This window comes from Periophthalmus magnuspinnatus, chromosome 24 (assembly GCF_009829125.3).
Source record: "Periophthalmus magnuspinnatus isolate fPerMag1 chromosome 24, fPerMag1.2.pri, whole genome shotgun sequence".
Lineage (NCBI taxonomy): Eukaryota > Metazoa > Chordata > Actinopteri > Gobiiformes > Gobiidae > Periophthalmus > Periophthalmus magnuspinnatus.
The window spans coordinates 16,408,245-16,432,038 of NC_047149.1; the positions used below are offsets into that span (position 1 = coordinate 16,408,245).

General features: G+C 39.2%; 1 protein-coding gene across 2 annotated transcripts; it reads left to right on the forward strand.

Annotated features, from left to right (window-relative positions):
* The first annotated feature begins 168 nt into the window (after window positions 1-168).
* On the forward strand, window positions 169-23,754 carry LOC117392657 (estrogen-related receptor gamma-like). 2 transcript variants are annotated; one of them, XM_033990778.2, is made up of 8 exons: window positions 169-493; window positions 11,534-11,770; window positions 11,837-11,994; window positions 12,618-12,734; window positions 16,741-16,851; window positions 17,449-17,631; window positions 21,550-21,819; window positions 22,225-23,748. In XM_033990778.2, exons 2-8 carry the CDS (start codon window positions 11,547-11,549, stop codon window positions 22,467-22,469), a joined length of 1,308 nt encoding a protein of 435 aa, XP_033846669.1. In that variant the 5' UTR covers window positions 169-493; window positions 11,534-11,546; the 3' UTR covers window positions 22,470-23,748. The 2 variants fall into 2 exon arrangements, with proteins under 2 accessions (XP_033846669.1, XP_033846668.1); XM_033990777.2 differs by lacking the exon at window positions 169-493 and adding an exon at window positions 7,495-7,994 and having other exon boundaries at window positions 22,225-23,754.
* Window positions 23,755-23,794: the final 40 nt, after the last annotated feature.

The window sequence follows — 23,794 nt, forward strand, 5'->3', positions numbered from 1 at the left end:
CATTCCTGTAAATAGTACTAACTCTGTCAACACCGCCACATGCTGAGTCAACATTACTGAAACACGACTCTCCCTCTTTGCTTTCCTGGTTTTTACAATAGATTCACTCTTGTATATATGTGGGAATTGAGAAGAGCTGCGTGTCCTCTGTCCCGCCTTTCCTTCCCTTCCCTTCCTCTTTTTAAAAAGCCACACTGGTTTATTCAAATAACTGACCAACTGAAATCCTTCTATTCTCTACCCTCAAGCCTTTTCTCATACTCTGTGATTATACGCTTTCTCTGTGGACTCCCTGGTGAGGCAGAGAGACAGGTGAACTCTGTGTGTCTGTGCGTGTGTGTGTGTTTGTGTTAGGCACGTGTGCGCTGCTGCTGCATCGCTGAGCTGCACAGACTGGAGGAGGCAAAGGAGAGCGGAGCGTTTGTCCTTGAGAGTGACTGACTGCAGCTGGAGAGCAGAGGAGCCAGCCACAGACCAGCGCATGCAACCCACAGTGAGTATTATTATTAAGGCTATTGTTCAAATCCTTCATAAAGTCAAATGAGGAGAAGAAAAGGAAAGATATTATTTTATTTTATTTTTATAGGAGCAAATGTTTAGTCTGCTTAGAAACAGTCCAGTGTGGTGTTTGAATGCAAGTGGGAGCAGAGAAAGTCCAGACTTTTGTATATTCGTGTGAACTCATCTCTAAACCATCTCTACTTAGAACCTTCAGCCCATAACCTTGTAATTTTCACTATAAAAAGAACTTAACATAACATCCCATTTTGCACTGCCCCTCCTTCTTCTGTTCTTTTCTCACTGCTTCTGTTGACGGATCGATACTTATGCATCTATAATTGGAAGTCATCATTTATTGTGAGTGGGCCAAGCGACTCATTATCATGTGTAATCTCGCAGAAAATTACATTTTGACTGGTGTACCTTGCCGTGGCCAGAAAATCACTGGACTGTGCGTGGCTGAATAACTAAAGCTGATCAGAAGGTGGGGTGTGAGCACAAGTGAGGGAGACTGCTTAAGTCATTAGGTTGCTTTTTAGATTTCAGTTTTAATGAAGATTTAATAAGATGATCCAGAAATTTGGTCTGACAATTATCTATAAAACTTTGATTTATCCAACAGATTTGAGACAAGACTGAAGTATTTCATATTGATTAGGGTGGCTGTCTCGTGAGTTATGACCGTGTCTAGTCACCTGTAGAGAGGTAAAATCCATTACATCATGCCTATTCATGCTGTGGTACAACTTTAAGTACATAGACTTCTATGGTATTACTTTTGAGTGTATTGAGCCTGCTTTTAAAACCATCTATTTCTGTCTACATCTCTGCCACCACATTTTAATTGAAGTTTAGTTTTAGTTAAAACCTAATTTGTTGCAGTTGTTGGTATTGATGCTTTTCAGATCAAGAGCCAATTTTCTGTTAATTATAGTGTGCTCTCATAAGAAATATCTCAGAGGTAAATTAACAAATGTTGAATCATTTTGATCCTCATAGTTCACTTAACTTTGATGATGAAAGCCATGAAAACCAAATATTTTTCAAGATTATAAATATTTTGAGAAAACCTACAAATCATATGACTGTAAGTAGGTTTAAACAGACTGAAAAAGGGGGTGTATAGGGCTGTTTAGTGAGCATGTTGGTTGATTTGTTTAGAGTAGACGTGCTGACATTTTGCCAAAGGGCCTGAATTTGCCACCTGTGGAGATTGAGATGATATGATGAGATAGACTCTGTGTGTGTGTGTTTTAATAGCTCCTGAATCAGCTGCTGACTCCCATGATTCCTCATGTGCGTTGGACCCGCAGCCCGCCACATGAGGACAGGGGAACCGGTTTGCGCCCAGTTTGAGCAAGTGGGTGAAATGGGCAAATTATTTCATTACTGTTGAGTGGAGTGAACCTTTGAAGACAGCTCTCAAGTGTATGAACCTAACACTTCAGTCTGCACTTTCTGAGCTTCATTGAGCAAAATGCCTTTTCAGCAAATTGTGATTAAAAAGATCAGGACTGGGCCACCAAGGCAAACACATATGGTTTGGTGAGCATCTGAGGAGCTTTTTATTATTCGTTTTTTTCACAGTATTTAAAGGTAGGATAGTGTAAAATGTGAAATATTTTACAAACATGATCTATCTGTGTCTCTAGTTGAGGTAAACATGTTCAAATTCAGTATTTCTTTTATAGATTTTTCATCAGACAGACATTTGGGGAACTAATCAACCATTTTGTTTTTTGTTTTGTTTTATTTATGTATTTATTTTTTTTTTTTTTTACATATGTTCTATATTTTTGTATCCGTTTCAAGGGCAAGAGTAAATTACGTTACTTGACTACATAGCACTTACAGCATGTAGCGGTTTTCTTGGTGGCATCTGGTGTTGAGAAAGGGTATTGCACTTTCACGCAAGTCTGCATATTATGGTCCTTAGCGCATTATTTTTGGAATTAATATGCCTATATTTCCTAAACCTATTGCTAAAAAAACGGTTTGAATTTAGCATTATAAGAATAATTGTGATATAGATCCACCTTTTAATAATATGTATTTAATGATTGAAAAGATGTATATATTGCCTTCTACAAATAGGAAATCTGTTGAATGATTGATTATTTTTTTATGTATGTATGTATGTATGTATGTATGTATGTATGTGTATTTATTATTATTATTATTATTATTATTATTATTATTATTATTATTATTATTATTATTATTATTATTATTATTATTATTATATACATGTTTTATTTTTATTTATTATTATTATTATTATTTTGGCTCTGCATTTGAGTCACCAGCACAGTCCACAGTGTCCTTAGAATCATTAAATACCTTTTTTGTAAATTGCAATCAATACACCAGGAGAACAGAAGTTGGCCATGTAATCCAGTCACGATGGTAGAGAATATGACAGTGTGTGCGCCGGAGTAATCCACATTATGTTGTTAAAAGGAGAGGGTGACTTATGGGGTAGAAAGAACTTCCAGATGGGCACCTGCCAGAGAACAACAGAGTGAAGTGACTGAGAGGAAATGAACAATAAAACAAGTTTATTTTGTTTCAGCTATTAAATGAATACATTTATCTGAGGTCAAATAAATAATGTTACTAAAGCTGTAGACCTGCTATATTTTTAGAAGGAGTCTTTTTTTTTTACAAGTCCCAAATTAAGTTCAGACATGATTTATGAATTTATTTAAAGGTACACTAACTTTTATGACGTGGAGTCCTTGTCTCCAAGCAGAGTATGGCATTAAGAAACTTATCTCCCTCCAAGGACATAAGCATGCAAGGCCATCAGCACAAGTTACAGGTAAAATTTATGAAGAGATGATGCCACTCACTGTAAGAATGCATGTTTTTCAAGGCATTTTTCAAACTTTAAAAAGACCTATGTAAACAAGGCTATTGACATAAATAGATTTCAGGCAAAGCAATATTATAGTTATATTATTTATTTTTATTTATATTATAGTATTTCCATTATATGTGTGGTTTAGAACTGGTTTAATCCTGATTTACACCTGGTTTCGTCCTGATTTGTTTATGATTTAAAATGGGCTTAGACCTGGTTTACTTCTGGTTCAACCCTTATTGATATATCAGAAGTAAGTTTGAGAAGTTGATGTCAGAATATCGATGCTGTCAATGTCTCCAGTAGAGGGCACCATGAGCAAGTTGGTGTATTGATTACTGACCACAGTTCTATTTTGAAATATGCAAAAATGAGCCTAATTTAGCTGTAATGAAATCCTCTTCGCCTGAATGCCTTCCTGTGTGCATGTTTTCCCAGCAGTCTCTGACTTCCTGCCCACAGCAGCCCCATTGGATCCCTGAGATAAGTGAAAACCATTTGAAGTCCATTGACCCACTGAGAATAGCAGCAGCAGGTCCCCAGTAGCTCTTAGTGACATTTCTATGGTTACAATGCTTTAAGCTGCTCCCAAAGGCTTTCTAAGGTTTCGAGTCTGGCACAGATTATGGACATGTCATTCCTACCCTGTGTGTGCATGTGTGTGTGCGCGCGCGTGTATGTAACCTATGACCTCTTTACAGTGCGGGCTACAGATCAATACAATGAAACAGATCCTATTGCGTGCGCTCATCTGTCAGTCAGTCTGTCAGTGAATCATTTCCCATCCTATCCATCTATTTAAGGCCATCAAAGTGGGAAGGCATAGAAGGAGGAAATGATTTTCTATTTTGGTATAACTCATTTTTACTCCTTTTCACTCATTCTCCACGCAGCGGCTTTTGGGACATTCAGAGAGGGGTTGGGTGAGCCCAGACAATAGTGTTTGCAGACACAGTGTCAATAGTCTAGCCCTGTGTCCCTGTAATTGATGGATGGCTATGAGTCAGGCATAAACTAAGCAGATTACACTGACTAGATTGGAGCTTGGATGCAAATGTGTGTGTGGAGGCAATGGGGGTAGAGGGGTGTTAGCGTGGCCCAATGACTGTCCAGTTTGGAAAGTCAATCTGACAGCTGTCCCCAAGAGGCTGCAGATTTGGTGGCTCTGAGTTTAGGGATGAGGACGAGAGGGAGAATGTGAGTTGATTTTTGTAGGTGTCTGGTGCTGGCCCGCAGTTTCCTTTTCCCTCAGAGAAAACTCGACGCATCTGGGGTCAATAGCTGGCAGCTGGGTGCTCGGTTACAGCCAGCATCCAATCCCAATCACTGAATTTTTGCCTCTGCTACCGCAAGACTGAATTATTCTTGATGTTTTTGTTATACAGTTAGGGATAGATTTTGTTATTGTTACATAATTTTTAAGGTTTTTGGTCAACTTTTTGAAAATCAACAATTGTAAAACATATTTAAGATGGCGACAAAGAATTACATAAATAATAACCTAAAAATAACCTAAATGTAACATTTTTACTTATGTTGCAATGACAGGTTTAGCAACTTATCAACCTTTTTTTTATACATCGACATATAGAAATTGTGTGTTTTTGTGTCTATTACTGTTGCCTTATCTGAGCTGCTATGTCCAAATAATTTCCCTTGTTCCTAAGTCTAAAGCCCTGGATTCACAGTGTTCTTGTAATAAAATGTTTTAATTATCATCTTGCTTACTTTCTTTTGCTTACAAACAACAATTTTACAAGCAAAAGATGTATTTAAAACAATTATCTGACAGTTTGAATACATCTACAGTATCATAAACTAGTCCTTTTGTGTAACTTACCACCAGTTTTTCACTTGATGCTTGTTTTTTCTTTACTTGTTCTGCCTCATGTGATCCGTACTGCTGCCAAACAAAACACAGACTTTGTTACACAGCTTAATGATAAAATAATATCGCTTTCTTTTTAATTCAACCACTTTAAGTCTATGCGCTCCCACTTCACCTGAGAGAGTGCAAATGAGTACTCCATTGACGCTAGTGGCTATTATCTTAACTGATATGTCGCCTTCCAAAATGGTTTATTGAAGATAATTGAATTCAGTATTAGTTTATTTTGTGGTTGGATTTGATAATGCTTTAGTTTGAAGTTCAGATAAATGAAATCTGCATTCTTCAAAGCCTCTTGTATTTGTTGACACGTGTAGTAAGTCTTTGTATGCGTTTGAATGTGCGTGTTGGTTTGGCGGTTTCATGCCTTGTGTAATGAGATAAGAGGCACTCCATGTAGTCTGCTGTCTGGCCTTTATCTGAGCTGCAGATTACAGCAGGTGATTTCTTTCCTGTGGAGATCGGTGAGACGAGGTTCAGTCCTAAGCACGCTAAACACAAGTGAGGGGATGGACGAATTGGACTGGGCACACAGCAGTACCCAGATATAAGCCAGTGTATTAATAAAGCAGGGATTCTCAAACACATAGAAATATAAAAATAATGTTTTATAATGGACAAATATTAGAAGACTGTGGAATAGTTTATTAGACTATATTTACAGAAGGATGACAAGTGTAACAAATGATGTGTTTTCTCTTGCACACACCACATCAAAACTGGGACTAAACTGTGACTAAACCTGGACTAGATCAGGACTAAACCAAAACTACAACAGGACCAAACTAAGTCTACATCTCTCATCAGGACTAAACTAGACTTACACCGGGACCAAGCCAAGACCTGTGTGAGTGCATCCTAAAAACGCACAAAAACTGTTCTGACCCAGCGTGCAACGAACTATGCATTAACTGTGAATACAAATTTCATTCCAAAAAGATTAAAACCCCAAAAAGTAGACATCATTTTAAATAATTTCTAAATATATTTTTGACTTTTTCTACAATTTAGACCAGTACCAATGAGAACCAGTGAGTGAGAACCATTACATTATAATGTCCTTGAAATCTGATAGGTCCCAAACCATAGTGCGAGTCCAAGATCACTCATAATACATTTATAAGAACACTAATGAGAGTAGTATGCCAGTGTGGGGGGTCATTTTGGTTTACAGATAGGAGAAAATTAGGTAGGTTTCTGTGTTTTAAGTGGATTAGGTTGTGGTGACAAAATGTTGCATAAGACTTCTTAACTTCACTGTCACAGGAGAAGTGACAGGATCAATCTGTGGAGTGAAGTTGGATAGATTGACAGGTGCCGGTGTTACTATCACTGCCGTAATTTAGCTAATTTGGTTCACTCATTTACACACTCAAGTATTCAAGTAGGACTGAAGTGTGTTTTGTCTTTTGTATTAGAAAAGTATGGTACCTGGCATATCAGAGGCGTAATGTTTCTGACCATTCTCTGTCATATTTCATTTAAATAGTGAATTCATGAATGAAAACATGAATGAAAGTGATAAAAAAGGCTTATCTATTTCCATGGAGACTAGTCGCCCCACCAGGACAAGTTAGATCTATGGAGAGGCAACACTGCTCATTCTAATAATACATATTTTTCAAGATATTTCCAAACAATAAAAACAACTGTAATTGGATAAATACAAAATAGAAAAAGGTAATAAGATACAGTGGAACATTCCAGGCAAAATATCTTCATAGAGACAAGCAGATGGTGACCCCCCCCCCCCCCCACCCCCCCACTAGAAAATGTACGTAGTGCCCCTTTAGCAATTACAATAAATATAAATTACATAAAACGTTTTCTTCAATTTCTGTGATATTGTTGCTTTTTCAAAAGAAATCTGGGAAGAGGGTCAAGCACAAGGTGGTTGAAGGTCAAGCAAATACACCAGTTTGTCTGTACTGCTCCACAAAAATACAAATAGTGATTTCAGTTTAGATAATGCATAAACTCTTGTATCTAGGCAAAGTTGGCCGTTAAGCATGGACCTCCGCCACCCCAGTTAATCTTTTTCTTTTGTCTGCCAAGCGGTACCTACTACTGCTTACATTTTGTACACACCTGCCTTGTTGGAGAAAAGAAGCAAAACAGCCTATAATGAGTTAATTACTCTAAGGCTCGGTAACAAATTTTCAAACCCAACCAAAGACATTCCAAAAGCCAGCCAAGTCCCTTTGCCTTTCCTGTTAATAAATAGCTTAAATGCTCCAATGTGTTGCTATTAATTACGAATTCCCCTTGAACACTCCTTACCAAAGTAGTCAGAGGAGGACAGCCAACATCCTCCTGCTCCCCTATCCACCTGCCCCAGGGAGACGCCGGCTCTGATTGGCTCAGAGCTCAGCCAATCCGGCTCCAGCTCCCTGTTGAGGGGGAAGGCCATTCAAATGGGAGTGTGTGGCTGCCGAGGATATTCATGCTTGGAGACCCTTGTCACACCAGCAGCTTTAAAGCCACAACTCTTCAAAGGCAAAGTGTCCGGGGGGTCTGTCTGAGGAGAGAGGAAAGAGAGGTGTGATTGACAGGAAGACAGGCACGAGAAAACTGTGATACAACTGCAGATAGGCAAATTGCATACAAAGCTGTAAGGATATTGAGAAGTTATTAGCTGGGCAAGATTGACAGATTTCCTTTACCGGAGTATGGTGACAGAGTTCAGATGGATTTAGTCGACCTGTATCTCCCGGAGTGCTTCACTTACCACTCTGACATTGAGTAAGTAATTCCAACACAATGCAAAAGTGTGCTCCTTAAAATACCTTATCACTCAAATGTAACTAAGTTCTATCTAAATTGCCTGCTGTGAAGTCAGTTTGCATGGGTAACACAAATGCCATTGTTTCAAGCTGTTTGTTTTCAGATAATGATTAGTGCGTTGCCAGATTGGAGGACAGTTCCAGTGTGTTTTGCACTGGGTCAAGAAAAGTTAAATTACTCTTGCTTTCTCACTATAAAAGAACACAAGCAAAAGTATGCGATTGTATGCATCATTTACTGCTGAAAATTTGGATAATTGAAACAAGTTCTACATTCAGCATTCTTTATTACCTTTTAACCTCTCCGTAAAGCCTCACTAGGTAACTAAACCTCACTAGGTATATTTCAGCTCTAGTAGACAAGAAGTACTATGGCTTTACTGCTGACAATTGGATGAAGAGGGTCGTCTGCAGTTGATCTCATGTATGGCACGCACTGTTGCATGTGTAGTAAACCAGTAACAGGGAGGACCGGCAGCTCCTTCACTGGTCTGACTTAAGACTCTTATGCCGAGGCTAGTGCGGCTACTGATCCCTGCTCATCACTAAATGGCTCATGGGTAAAAGCATAGGAATCCTACTGACCTAAATATACCTTATATCACTATTTTAAAGATGCTAAAGATGCAATGTGTAACTTTTGGAGGGAGTCAACCATCTTCTTGCCTTCAGTGAGATGTTGATTTCCCAGGAATATTCCACAGTATAGTATTAAACTTATAGCTTGAGTTTATTCAATGACAGGTGTTTTATTGCTTAAATAACTCAAAAAACATGCATTCTTATGTGAGTGGGGTTACTTTTCCACAGATCTGACATGTAACTTGGCCTGGTAGTGTCACCTGCTTAGTTTCAGAATTATGAATATCTAGCGCTGTGGACATAGAAATAAAAAAAAATAAAAATTCAAAATATAACATCTTGTCAATGGTTAAATGTCCTCAAAATATCACCTATAAACAGGAAACTGAAATCCATGAATAAGAACATTTAATGCAACACTGAGGAGCATTCCTGACAAAGTAATGGTATTTTCACGGAGGCAAGCAGGTGGCGGATTCTCCATCGAAAAAGTTACATAGTGCATCTTTAGCTGCTAAGATTTGCAGTGTTTTTCGCAGTCCTGTGTTTCATTTGTGCGGTCATTGTCTATGTAGTATATGACTGGTTTCAAAGTGTCTCAACAGCCCTCAGGTTAATGGGTCTCCTTTTTGTCCCTCCTAGACCTTTTCACACATTCTGTCCGTCTGCTTTTTGTAACATCCTCCTACCTCTCCTCCTCCTATTCTCTCTCTCACTTTTCCCTTCTGCTGCATTTTAGCCATTGTTGCCAAGGGGCAGTTAGAGTTGTTTTGGATACTGACCCACAAAGGGCTAAAGCTACGATAACCTGAATTCCCACTGACGTACACACAATTTTCATCATCTTTTCTGTGTAGATTAGCAACCTGTCACAATATGTTTGATCACTTAGCCATTTCATTAAAGAAGCTAAATGCCGCTAGTACCCTCCCGCCTACAGTCCTGATGCATTATAATGGGAGAACATAAAGTATATCTCAGCTGTCAGTGACTTGACACAGAAATATGGATGTGTATGATGGATGGCCAATAATGGCACCGGTGAGTCATTTTAAAAGGAAACTCAAATTACATCTCTCTATTGTTTTTATAGTGGCTAAAGTGGATTAAAGAAGCAGGTAATGACAAGAGATAGAAATTAAGATATGTGGAAAGGGGCTTTTAAAGTAGTAACAGGAGGACCATTTGAGTTTTTTTAGAGAGCTCAAACAAAATTCCACTTCTAATCAATATAATATGATTTATCAGTTCAATAATGGTTTTTCTAGCTTAGTTTAGACAAGTTACCCAAAGCTGCATAGATTTTTGTTAAAGTATGCATGCATAACAAACTTAATCAATCAGTCAATAATCAATCGCTAAAATGTGAATAGCCAACTGAAATAAAGTTTGTAATAAAGCATGAACAAAGGCTTAATTCACATTGAACAAATTAAGAACTATTCAGATTTAGTAATTCATAATTCCTTAAATTAGATTAACTGTTAACCCAAATCATTCTTAGTTATCTATTTTTCCATTGTAAATTAAGTGTTTTTCATGCTTTATTAAGACTAATTAAGGTGTAGTTATTATAAAGTGGTACCAAAAAGTATTAGATAAATATACACTAATGCAGCAATATTTTCAAACATCAGCCTATATATATATGAAAATTCTCTCAGACCTGAGCTTTGTATTTTTCTTTCTAAGTGAATAATCAATACAAAATAAAACAAAGGTTGATATGGGAGCACATTAGTAAAATTTTAAATGTCCCTAACACACCTCTGCCATTTGTAATTCACAAAATGTGTTCTGAGATGATATGAAACAACTTTAGCTGGACAAGACGTACAGTGCACAGGACAGTAATGTACCGTAACATTGGGTAACACCACATGATATGACAACAATGCAGCGCTAGTCCTGTGCACTTTTTAAAACACTTTTCTTATGAAGTTGTTGATTCTGTCTTACTGTTTGTCAGGTCTGGTCCCTGTGGGCTCATAGAGGGGTCAGTAGCCCGTGGCAGTGGTTTACTCTGGGGGTGGTAAAATGAGCCAACGTTTTTGCCTTTCAAATCACTTGTGGATGAGGGAAATTAGATTTGCATGACAGGAACAAGACTGACATCAACATCCAGGATACAGTTTGTTCATTTGTCCATATGTTTGAGCCATGTGAGCAACAAACAGAGATGTCAGACGTTTTTAAAAGACTTTGGCGACACACAGTAGAACGGCAGTATGTGTTGGGGTGTTTATGAAGACACTTGCTCAAAAATATGTCTGTAAGTGTCGGCCAGGCCCACTTCATGTGAAACTAGAGAACATGTCAAAAACTGGGAGCCCGTCTATGAATTTTATTTTTACATGCACACACACGCCTGACTCCAGTGTTACTGAGTGAGGGAAGCCAGATCACATATCTGACAGCCTACTGCCCCTCAGCTGGTTTTACATGTTCCTTTAGCGAAACACTAATACCACAATAATATACCTCTCTATTTCTCTAATGATTATGCCAGCATGGGTTATTTCAGGTAACCACTGTGCAGACTGAAGACATTATGTAAAACACAGTGTAAAGAGTCAATGAGCAGTAAAAGATGTATGGAAAATAACACAATTGGATATGATAATTAAGGAGATTGCTGGTTCATAAATTTCCATAAGTTTGCCTGAACAAGCTCTGCCTCTGAAAACAAAATAGAGTAATAGGCAGTAGTTTTGCATATGTGGTACATCACAAACGGCTGGTTTTGATAAGACTGGGGTGGATTTCCCAGAGAGCAAGAGGCACTAACAAGTGGTTACAGTCCCGGTTAAAGTGACGATTCTCTTGTTATCAAATGCAATTACAGTTCACTTAATTAATTACAATTTAAATGTACACTCTATTAATGAGTTTGTGTGTGTGTGTGTGTGTGTGTAGTCCCTTGGGCAGGATGTCTCTGAGGGGCCTGGACCCCACCTGTCCCACATCCATAAAGCGTGAGCCCTCCAGCCCGAGCTCTCAAGGCGACGTGAGCCCGGCGCAGCCCAGCCCTGCCAGCTCCTCCTCGGACACTAACTCCAGCTTTGGGCCCCTCAAGAGCCACCCCCACACCAACGGCCTAGACTCCCCCAGTCTCTATGTCCACAGCGCTGCCAATAATGCAGAGACGAACAGGTCAGTGCACTCTGTCTGTGGCACGGTGTTTCACAGAATCTTTCTCATGACTCATATTATGTACAGGAGGTTTGCAGAGGACGAGGGCCAGGTGAAGTGTGAGTTTATGCTGGGCACTGTGGCCAAACGTCTGTGTTTGGTGTGTGGAGACATCGCCTCGGGGTACCACTATGGGGTGGCCTCTTGCGAAGCCTGTAAGGCCTTTTTCAAGAGGACCATTCAAGGTAAAGCCACACAGTCTCACACAGTTTTATACTTAGTAACAGTTTGTGGTGCATGGCCGATAATGCCTTCCTGCATCATATAAACCTGTTTAACTAGCAACATGGTGTGATGAGCATTGTTTTAGTCAAAACAAGCCCTGATGTGTTATCTGACTGCTTCCGCCCCCTGCCTCTTAAACTGCCCAAGCCTTTAAATAAAGAATTGTTTGCAAACAGCTGATAAGAATTCAAAAGTACAGCAATGGTGTGTATAGTCAACATGTTTAGGCCAAAGCTGAGAGGGATAGCACTGAGCTCTGGTGCCGTGTGTCCCAGGTTGGCATCCAGCATGTTGGCGACTTTGACTTGGTCACTGCATATGGGGTCAGAGGGTAAACAGGATGAGCGTCTGTCAGATCAAACCCACAGATCTGCAGTCTGGCTCATCAGTCACTTCCTGTTTCTAATGTGGGGTGACAGCTGACAGCGCCTGCTACTGGCCCCATGCCACCAGACTAACATGCACATTTGGCTCCTCTCATTGTCGCAAAACTAAAGGAAAGCTCCCATTACACAAAATGTAAACACTATGTGGACTCATTTATTGTTTAGATTTGTCTTATAACTATGTTTCTCTGATGTAGGTAACATCGAATACAGCTGCCCAGCATCCAATGAATGTGAAATCACAAAAAGAAGAAGGAAGTCCTGCCAGGCCTGTCGATTTGTCAAGTGTCTGGCTGTGGGCATGTTGAGAGAAGGTCAGTTATTACAAAAAAAAATGTAAATCCATCACACATTATAAGGCTATAGCACATTGTAGTCTAAAACAAACAGGGACCATTTATCAACATGGACATTCCCGAAAACAATACACAGATATGATTTCACTGTATTATTAACACCCTGACTTTAACGCCTTTCATGTCTCGCCAAATAGTAGCAATGAAACTTAAAACGTTTGACAGTTAAACCCAACAATGCAACTCAATGGGGAAGATGCCAACGATCTAATAAGTACTTTCTTCTGCATATATAAATATATATATAATTGTGTAACATTAAGAACGCATTGAACAATTGCAGCTGATGTGTAGATGAATATAGTGAATTCCACTGTGGGCCTGTAAGTGCGGTCAGGTGCTCCGTCTGCAGTCTGTGTGCCTTTGCGCTGACATATTGTTGTCCAGATTTAGAAGTGACTTAAAAAGGAAAACATTAGGGACCTCCTACTGTACGGGACACTTGATGCTGCTTATAGCCAACAGATGATGATAAAAGAGAGACGAGGTGGGGCTAATAAACGGGATAGGGTATGTGTGTAGAGTATGCAATGTTTGACTAATAACATAATCTAGTTTAATGTTTTGTGTTGTCATACAGCTAGAATTGACCAAACAATAAAATTACAATAAAAGTACACTTAAAGTTAGTATTGGTATGAGTAAAATTAATTTAAAAAATTAAATTAAAAAATAAATAAATAAATAGTTTATTTACAATTGAGAAGATTTTTTTTTTTTTTGTCAAAAACTTAAAAAGTCAATTACATCTGCATCACTTTTCAATATATCTTAATGTCTTAATCTTGTGTGCTGAACTAAGACTAGAATCATCCAAGCTATTCATTTATTTAAACATACACTATCACTTTTGAAATTATTGACATCAATCATCTTTACAAGAGTTCACCATTGTGTAAACTTTGTCAAAACACATTTATGCGCACACCTTTGTTGTGCTCCTCTGGCGTTTGTCTAAATTAGCTGCGTTTAACGGGTACACAGACATTGACAGCATCCCTGTACCCCTGCTCTCCTGCTACACCCCCTTTCTGCCGGTTTCTCTCCCCGCTCGTAAATTCCTCCAGATGCCCTGTGGGATTCCTGGACCTCCGTGAAATGCGAACTGCCCCTCGTAACTCTGGTCGTAAGCGGCCCTCATAACGCGCTTCATCGTGTCTCGTAATGCCCTGCTTTCCCCAGAGAGGGACAGTAAAAGGCTGAAGACAGAGGAGCACTGCAGTTTAACAGGTCGACTCAGAGACATATTAAAGACACAGCTAAAGACATATAGACCTCAGGCAGGATTTGATTAAGCCGTGTTTAGTGGCAAAGCTGGCATTTGTGGTCAAAATGTGGTCACAAAATACTATTTAACACAACATACATAAAACTGTGAATCTAATATTGGAGTGTGTGAGTCTAATACTTTATTTTCAGTTTTTTATACATAGAAAAGTAAGTTTAACCAGAATGCATGGTTATATGTACAAAAAAAAGTATTCATATTCATATAAAAAAATGAATATATTTATAATGAATACCGGTATATATTATACCTGATCTCCTACTGCATTTCTAACAAATAATAACATATAATATAATGATAAAGGGTTTATATTTTGCTTTATAATCTCTAGTGCTTCTCAATGCTCAATAGTTTTATAGGTCATAATCATTCACTCAGTGGTGGTAAATTATGTAGCCACAGCTGCCATGGGGCAGACCACAAAAACCCTCACTCTCACACATATACACAAGCAGATCGCACAGTCAACACGCTGGTTATAAGCTCTACCATCTGAGCCACTATCAAAAACCTCTTCACATCCATTTACTTTCCATCAGGAGAAGCAGAAGAGACGTAACCTCTGCAGGCGCGGCGTACTGGCAGCCCATGTGTACATTTGTCACAATATCTGAGAAGCGTGGGAGTGTTTACAGTAAACACAAGCTGGTAGCAGCAGACTGCAGAGGAGGAGGCCAAAGGAGAGGAGCAGGCCACAGTAACCCGGATCAAGCTGGATCAGCTGACGAATGACTGCCGCTGATACTGCCCCGTGCATTGTAGGCACTTGTAAAGCCTCTCATGAGAAAGAGGGAGAGGAAAAGACAGTGATGAAAGACAGGAAAATATATCGAGGCGTGACATATCCATCCATTTTAGACTAACAAGGCAGTGTCTGTTTTGTTATCCTGTCAGTGCTATTCTTGGCCTTTTAGTTGTCAGCACATTCCAGCATGAAGAGTTACACTTAGCTCAATGTGTGTTTATGGCAGGTCCACAGCACACAAACACACACGTATGCACTTTTTTACGTATTTGATTTAATGTGCAGCTCACCAGCTACAGAAACTTTGCTGCCCATTGTCTCATCTTGTGCCAATGATCCAGGTTAATCCACAATTGCTTTTTGCCTCAGTGACATCACCAGTGGGTCACAGGGCAGTTAGCTTAGTCCGACCAATCTTTTTAATAACCCACTCGTTTGGGAGTCAGCTTTTCAGGAAAACTTCACCAAACTCTTACATCCATCTAATATCTTACTAACAAGAAATATAGTAGGTAAAACAACATGACTTTTGCCTTAACTGGGTATTTCATTTTTTACTGAAGGCCTACAACATATATCTATATAGTTACACACAATCATATTGAAATAGAAGGTTTCAGAACTGATTTTGCATAATTACAAATCCCAGCCATTTTAAATACAGCTTAATATATGCTATACAACTGTCAGTGATTTTATGTATTCATTTGGCAAAAATGGGCAATTAATGCATCAATTTCTTTGTATTCGGATCAGTAATTTTGCTTCAGAATGGACATGCTTTTTTATACCTTTAGCTTAACTGTGTTACCTCTATGGCAGCTATGGGGAGTTAAAAAGCACAATTGAACATTATGTACAATGAAAGTACTTTCATTGTAATTGGCATAGGTACTCCACAAATATATAATAGTCTAAATATAGTCAATGTAAGGAAGCAGTGGGCTCTGTGGTGTATCGGTGTTAGGGGGAGGTGTCAAGTGGGCAAATAATACCCTCTGAGAGCCTCTTTCAGGCTGGAGTGCCATTATAGATCTATTGAGCACCACTATGGCAATTTACACCGCACACACAGGTAACTCGATACCACTACTGAAGACTTCTAAGTCACAGAGACATGTTTCCTCTACAAGCATTAATGGTATTCTCTAGACTAAACTGCCCCCATGCTCGCTCTTAAATACCCACTGCTGCACTGGCCCGTCTGTCCTAGAGCTTGTTAGGATGAGCAGTTGTCATCAGCTGCTCCAAAGTTGTGCGTGTTGTGTTACAGGTTTGTGCGATGTTGATGTGGGAGCGTAGCTATGGCCTCCTTGGGCTCATCGCCACATTCTATATAAGCCTGGAGGGACGATGATTGAGCAGCATTAGATGAATTTAGGGAGCTCAGTTTAACCATATATGTCGTAATGATAGTGATGCGTGGTGGCAGAGTGATTAACCTCTCAGCAAAGGGGTTGAGGTTTGAATCTAGCTCAATCTTTCTTAACGCTTTCACCATATTTATTAGTATTTTATTTATGTGCACTTTTTATTATTGCTGTACAGAAATTTGCATTGTATTTGACTCATAAAAGTGTGGCTGATTGATCATTCTAAACATATCTCCTATTAATGCAAGTTATATCACAAATGTGCAATCAAATCAAAACCACTGGTGAATTGCAATTGTATTTAAGTACCTTTTCAAACAACAATATGCCCTCATCTGTTGTATTATGTACAACACTGTAGTTTGGATGTTTCTTGAATCGTTTATAATGGCCTTCATCTATAACAGAACTCATATAAGACGCATGTGAGAAACTGCTATCATTGTGATCACAAAAATGATCAGGAGTAGCAAGTCTTTTTCTTAGAATCGAAAATCAAGTTTGAAATTATTGCAAAACAGTCACAATAATGACGTGACTCTGTTGCTGTGTTCATAGGTGTGCGTTTGGATCGGGTTCGCGGAGGCCGACAGAAGTACAAGAGGAGGATAGACGCAGAGAACAGCCCGTACCTGCATCCACAGAACGCCTTTCCCCAAAAGAAAACATGTAAGCACGCACACTGCATCTCGAATGGACTGTGAAGTGCAACCAGAACATGACGGAGGAAATTACTTTGCTAATTGAAATGTTTACACTTCAACAATTGTTAGAAACTTGAATACTTTACTCAGAGAATGTATGACTAATGGAGCTAAGGCTTAATCAGCATCACTGAAAATCTAAACATTGATTTCAGCCTGTTTCAGAAATATATTTGTTGAAAATCTGCAAGAAAGCAACAGTATTCTGGTTTCAAGTTACAATATTAGTTTCAAAGGAATGGCAATATCAAATTTACATAGGCCTATAGATAAATAGATACACAATAATCCATATAACAGAAGTATGGTAAGGATTCTATTGCAGAGGTTGTATATTTTAGGTAAAGGTAGACGTAGACAAGTTAGTCATATAGCAAAGAGGACTCTACATTGCTAAAGACACTAATGGAAATTAAGTAACTAAGCAGCTGACTAATGATGATTCATAATACACCCTCCTTCAGGAACCACAATAGAAAAGACAATGCATTTTGCCCTATCACTACTTTTCACTTAATGATAAAAACACTCCTTTATCAATCTGTCTATATATATTTTCTAGTTGCAGTTGGTGGTGTGACTGAAAACAAAGTGGTGTCTCTATTGCTGGTGGCTGAGCCTGAGAGCATCTTCGCCATGCCCGACCCAACTGTCCCGGAGAGCGACATCAAGGCTCTGACCACCCTGTGCGACCTGGCTGACCGCGAACTGGTGGTCAACATCGGCTGGGCTAAACACATCCCAGGTACCTGGTGCTCTATAGGTCTGCATGTCTGCTATATACAACTGTCAAAATCATTTATGCTGAGTTTTAGATGAAGTGAATGATGAACAATTTTCGGCACATATTTGGGGGACTAGCGATACAATAGGTTTAGTTTATTGGTTTATTTTAACAAACACATTAATCTCATAAAAGAAGAGATGCTTTACACCAGATTTAGCTAAAGCTTGTTTCCTGCAGTCTCTGCAGAAGGTGTGAGCTATAGCTATTGAAGGTTGAATAGTTAATAGACTTATTATTCTAACATGCAATTTCAACTGTGAATAGTTTGTGGACTTGTTTGTAATTCCTTTTTTATTACAGTTCATGTGTTATGTAAAGTCAGGGTACATTTAAGAGGGCAGCAGTGGCTTAGTGATTAGAGTACTTGTATACCAAAGGTTGGGGGTTTAAACCCCCCTCAGACCGATGCATGCTGTCGTCTTGTCCTTGGCAAGACACCTTTCCAGTGTATGTGGTGTGAATAGTAGAGTTGGGAGGGGCCAATAGTGCAGATTGGCAGCCTTACTTAATACTGTTTGTGTACTTCATGGCAGCTGTGGCTACAATAGTAGCACATCTCTGAGTGTAGAGTGAATTAATAATGCATGAAACTGTAAAGACTAATGGCATATTATATTGTCATGGGGTTACAGCATCAGTGTCTTAAAAAACGCATATTATTCAGTTGCAATATTTTCAATCGCAATACATCTTACTACAAAATATTTGATTGTGTTGGGCCTACCATTACCCCTCTGTGCCCCACACTTTAGCTCACATTAATCAGATTACAGAGGGATTGTTGTGGCTGTGGATGCCAACACGCCTGTTGGTACTGGCACTGGTGAAATGTTCTGTCAGTCTCTCCCCACTCAGCGCCCTGGGCCACCAGATGACCACAGCCTCCTGAAGTTAGATCTCATTTCGTTAGTTGCCTTAGGCAGACGTCCTGCTGACAAGGAGGAGGAGCAAGAAGATCCAGAGTTTTCTGTTTTGGATGAGGGAGTGGAAAAGATGGGAACTACGTTGTGGGGGCTTACAGGGATTAAAATACCAGTATGCAGTTATGTTGACAGCACTAACGGAGGAATCTGTGGTCAGGCCAAGCAACGGAGATGGAAGTAAAGAAAAAAAGAGAACGTTATTTTATTTTAGAAAGTGCATGTCCACTGCAAATAAATATATAATTATTTCAGCTTCTAATTGAAAAAGCTCTTGTGGGTAGTAGGTTAAACGGTTTAAAGGTTAAATAAGGCCAGTGTAAACAAAAGCTAATCTGAAGTAAAATAATTATAATCCAAAATCGTTATCTCAGTTATCTTTTTTTAAAATTATTATTAATTTCTTGTTAACTGTCACAAATGGATTTTTAAAGGGAATTTTGGAGTAAACAATTGTTTGACCTTGATGACATGATAATCAGACAAGAATTTATAATATTTTTCACTCTTAGAATAGTTAGTTCCTTTGAGTTTCTTTATCAGCCATGTTTAGTCTCACCCCAAACATCACCCGGGGAACACCTGGGTTTTTTGTTGATGCCTCATCTCGGGAATGCTTACAAAACAAACGCAGCAGCTGTGGCGTCTTGGATCTTAATTTGTCTCTGTGTTTCCTCAAACCAACCATTTTTTCCAGTCAGTGTTTGTCATGAGCATTTCTAATGTTATATTTTAAACAGCATAGTAGCACCTCTCGCATCAGAACTCACCCGCGGGCTCCAACTGTCCACTCCTTTTACTCTGTTGTCGTCATAAACAGTCAGACTGATGGGTGGTGTTTGTAGCATTTTTGCCAGTAGAGCAGCAGAGCAGATTTTCACCAGAGGCTGCAAAACATACCAAAATGAAGTTAGACAAATACACTATTTAAAAAAAAAAAAAAAAACTATGGCTGAAATTTTAAACTGTGAATATTAAAAATTATAGCTAGACAAGTTAACAATCAAGTTTTCTTTCAAATCAGTGCAATTGTCTTAGCTATTAATGTTATATTTATCATTTTGTTTACTTCTTATTTGTTTGATCCTTAAATATTTTCTACTCAAGCCTTAGATTACAAATTGTACTTCGCCACAGAAAAAAAAGAAAACACTTAAAAGTCAAATTATCATTGCTCCAAAACTAGTGCACATAACTCATAGATTCTAACAGTTCACAAATTATAAAGAAATCAATGTTACTTCCAGTCGTTCCTATAGATAAAATATGATCTCTCCTCAAGGTGATGCAAAATGGCTGCATAGAACAATAATGGACCTCTGAAAAAATGACAGAGACAAAAACAGATCTTAAAAATGGTGCCACCCTAGAAGCGTAATGGCTGTGTCATATCAGCTCTGGGTGAGTGGCAGGCCACACAGCCCACTGCGCTGAGACCACCAGGGTCCTGGGCTAAGAGACCACGGCCATCTGAGTTCTCTGCCCAGGGGGAGGTGAGTGTGAGCGAGCCACTGCTGGGGCCGCTCCCCTTGCCTCTGTGTCGGCTCCTATCAGGCAGATTGACAGTGATGGGCGCTGGAGTCTGAAGGGCAGACTGGCAGATGAGTTGGCTAAAGACCAACTGCCCGCTCGCTTATGGCCTTTTTGAGTCCACTGCTGTGACATGGCGCTTGGACTTATGCGTAAAAGCAACTGTAGCCAATCTGTGTGTCTATAATGAACACTGGCATGAGAACTGTTGAAAATTTTCTAAATGTCAACCATTCCTGTTTATTTTGTTAAAGGGAATTTTAAGTGGTTGTGGAAGGAAGGTCTGGTCTGAGACAAAAAAAACAAAAAAACAGCTATTAATCCAAATTTGCTGTAGCAACCCCAAAAAGAAATGAAAAAAGTTAAGAGAAATAACATATTTTATGAAAATTTGTAATTGTTCAAAATTTCATTGCAATAATAATATATTCCAATTCATCTTCTGGCTGTCAAAATCATTATCAATTTTCTTGTTATAACAATAACAACAAAACTAAAAATCTATTATATCAATACTGAAACATTACACAGTTCTGATGTTGAGCAGTCTCTTCAAGTCCCCTATCTGTAAAGTCCCTATCCTGAAGTCCTCTGTCCTGAATCGATGATCAAGTGCCACAATACTGATCCCTGTCGGCCAATGAAACCCCGTAAAGATACAATTCCAATCAATCAGAGAGAGAGCAAATCGGCGCCACTCGCACCTTCCCGTGGTGACCATAAAAAGCAGTGGATCCTGATAATTATCAGTGATGGTGTCAAAAATAAAAACAGCCCACGTCCCATCCCTCCAGCCTTGTAAAATCATCTGTTTAATTACAGTGAGGGAGAGGGAAAGAGAGAAAGAGAAAAAGAGAATGAGAGAGAGAGCGGTCTTTATGTAGAGGACGTGCTGGGGTTTAATGTGCTCATGTGGGGTGTAATTGTTAATCAAAGTGGGTGTGTCCCCGGGAGCTTAATTAAATTCACAACCTATTCACTCCCTCTGTCCTCTGTTATGCCCTTTACACAATGTCACAAGAGATACAGGGCCTAATTAGCTCAATTGTTGCTACAATTTTGAAAAGCTAAGTAAAATAGCCAAAGTGTGCATTTCTCCATATTCTATCATCTCTCCTAATATATAGTAATGAGGTATTGCTTAATTTAGGATGCTTCTATTTGGCTCCCTTGGGTACTTTCTCAGAAAGATCTACTGTAGCAATGATGTAGGCCAATTTTGTTTAGCCCGTTTTAGCCATGGAAAAATCAGGTTGTGCTTGGAAAGCCAAATCTTTTCTTAGATGTTGCAAAAAGTGTGAGAACCGCTGCCCTATGTCTTAACACAGTCCTCTTTTCTTCAAGTGCTTACACAATAATAATATGTTGTGATCTAATGTCAAGTTTCTGCCTGGTCTTTCTAAGCAGTCCTGTTTTCTCCCCATAGGCTTCCCCTCCTTGTCTCTTGCTGACCAGATGAGCCTCCTGCAGAGTGGCTGGATGGAGATTTTGATTCTGAGGGTGGTGTATCGCTCGCTGACTCTGGAGGACAGGCTGGTGTATGCAGAGGACTACATCATGGATGAGGAACAGTCCAAACTGGCAGGACTCCTGGACCTCAACAACGCCATCCTGCAGCTGGTGAAGAAGTACAAGAGTATGGGCATAGAGAAGGAGGAGTTTGTGGTTCTGAAGGCTATCGCACTTGCGAATTCAGGTACATACATTTTGATTTATATTTATATTATTTATTCCTGCCAGTTGTTACAGTCTGTACCAGCAACAATAACCACATTTGTGGCATATGACACTGGTTAGTTAGCCCATGTAAAAGTCATTCATTTTGCACAATTTAAAACTGCCAATACAACTATAGGTGTGTGGGAAAGACATGAAGGCATGACATGGGAAGAAAATCTAAAGAAAATTAGAGACCTCCATGAGCGTCAAACCTAAAATCTCCTATGTGTTCAAAGGGAGCATTAACTAATCCCAAATCAGTATCTGTCTAAAGTGTGTCCACCCTGTGACCCTCAAGCAGGTTGTGATCAGGTCTGCTATATATCATGACACACTGATATATAAGGTCTGACTGTAACATTACTGTTGCTTTACCTGATAGACTCCATGCAGATTGAAGACACAGAGGCGGTGCAGAGACTGCAGGACGTCCTACACGGAGCTCTCCAGGACTATGAGAGCACCCATCACCCGGAGGACCCCCGGAGAGCAGGCAAGCTGATCATGACACTGCCCCTCCTGAGGCAGACCTCTGCACGGGCCGTCCAGCACTTCTGCTGCATCAAACAGGACGGGCGTGTGCCCATGCACAAACTGTTCCTCGAACTACTGGAGGCGAAGGCCTAACACAGACATACTACCATTAGCTTTAGCATAAACTCAATGAAGGACTGAAGAACTACTCATTTTGCCTGCATTTAAAGTCAAATCTGCTCAGACCTGAAAACTCAAGAGATGGAAAGCTGCTGGATTATCTTTGTGTCTTTGTGTCCTAGTGTCCTACAGACATTACACTAACTGTGTTTTGACCTGCATCTGGGTCAGAGAAGAATGAAGGACTTGAAAACAAAAACATTTTTATGCCAAACATAAAGCTTCTTTGTCAAAAGACTTGAAATGATTTCCTCTATCTTGAAGCCTGTTAATGCATCCTAGCTCATATAGAAAGCCTTTTATGGTTTAATTTTATTTGTCAATTTTGTACAGACAAGATAAATGTGTCCTAAGAGGCAAGTTTTGCCAAAGAGTAAAAGACTGCACTGTATTCTATTAAAAATACCAGCAACTGTCCACCATAATACAATGTGGCCTGTGAGACATTCACCCTGCAGTGTGTTGCAACATCTCGGTCCATTTCAGAAACAGCAGATGAATAAAGGGAATAGCAAATTTAATCCACTAAAACAATAAAAGCCTCTTTGGTTTTAGCAGAAATGTTCAGGGAAAGTAATGTCATTAAATGCCTCTGTGACAGCATGTATTTATTTAAAAGTGGCTGTTTCTTTTGTTGTTGCTCTGGCATTAATGGGGCGTAGAAGAAAGCAATTACATTCAATAATTTTATAACATATTTTTAAATTGTATAATAATTTTATATACTAGCTTATGCCACTATAGCACTGATTAATAGCATATCATAAAAATGAGTTTAAATTAAATAGAAGTGTACTTAATATGTTGTAGACTGATAATAAATAACTAACAAAACTGTATTGCTAATTAAGGAGGAGAGTGATGTCCAGATGTAACTGTATGTATAGGATGAAGTTTGTGCACTACTTTGCCTTTTAGCCATAACGTTTGGGGAAACTGGTGGTGGCCCTCTTTTACTGTCTGTGTCTTGTGTGAAGAATAGTTAAACCTGGAAATTGTCTTTTACACATGTTAAATGAAGGGAAAGAATCTCTGTACTCAGAAAAAGTGTGTTTTTATTTGGGTACTGTGACACTATCTGTATATGATTTGAATAGAGCAATATTAAATGTATACTGTACCTTTTGCTGTATATAAACGTCATGTCTTATGCCAAGAGAGATGTTCAAAGATGCAAATAAGCTTTGTTAGGCTGAGCTGTGCTGTGCTATCATTCTCAGGTGGATTCTTGGGCAATAAAGATGATCCCTTAATGCGGAGCTTGCATCTAAGTGTCATCTTTCTGTAGCAACACTAGC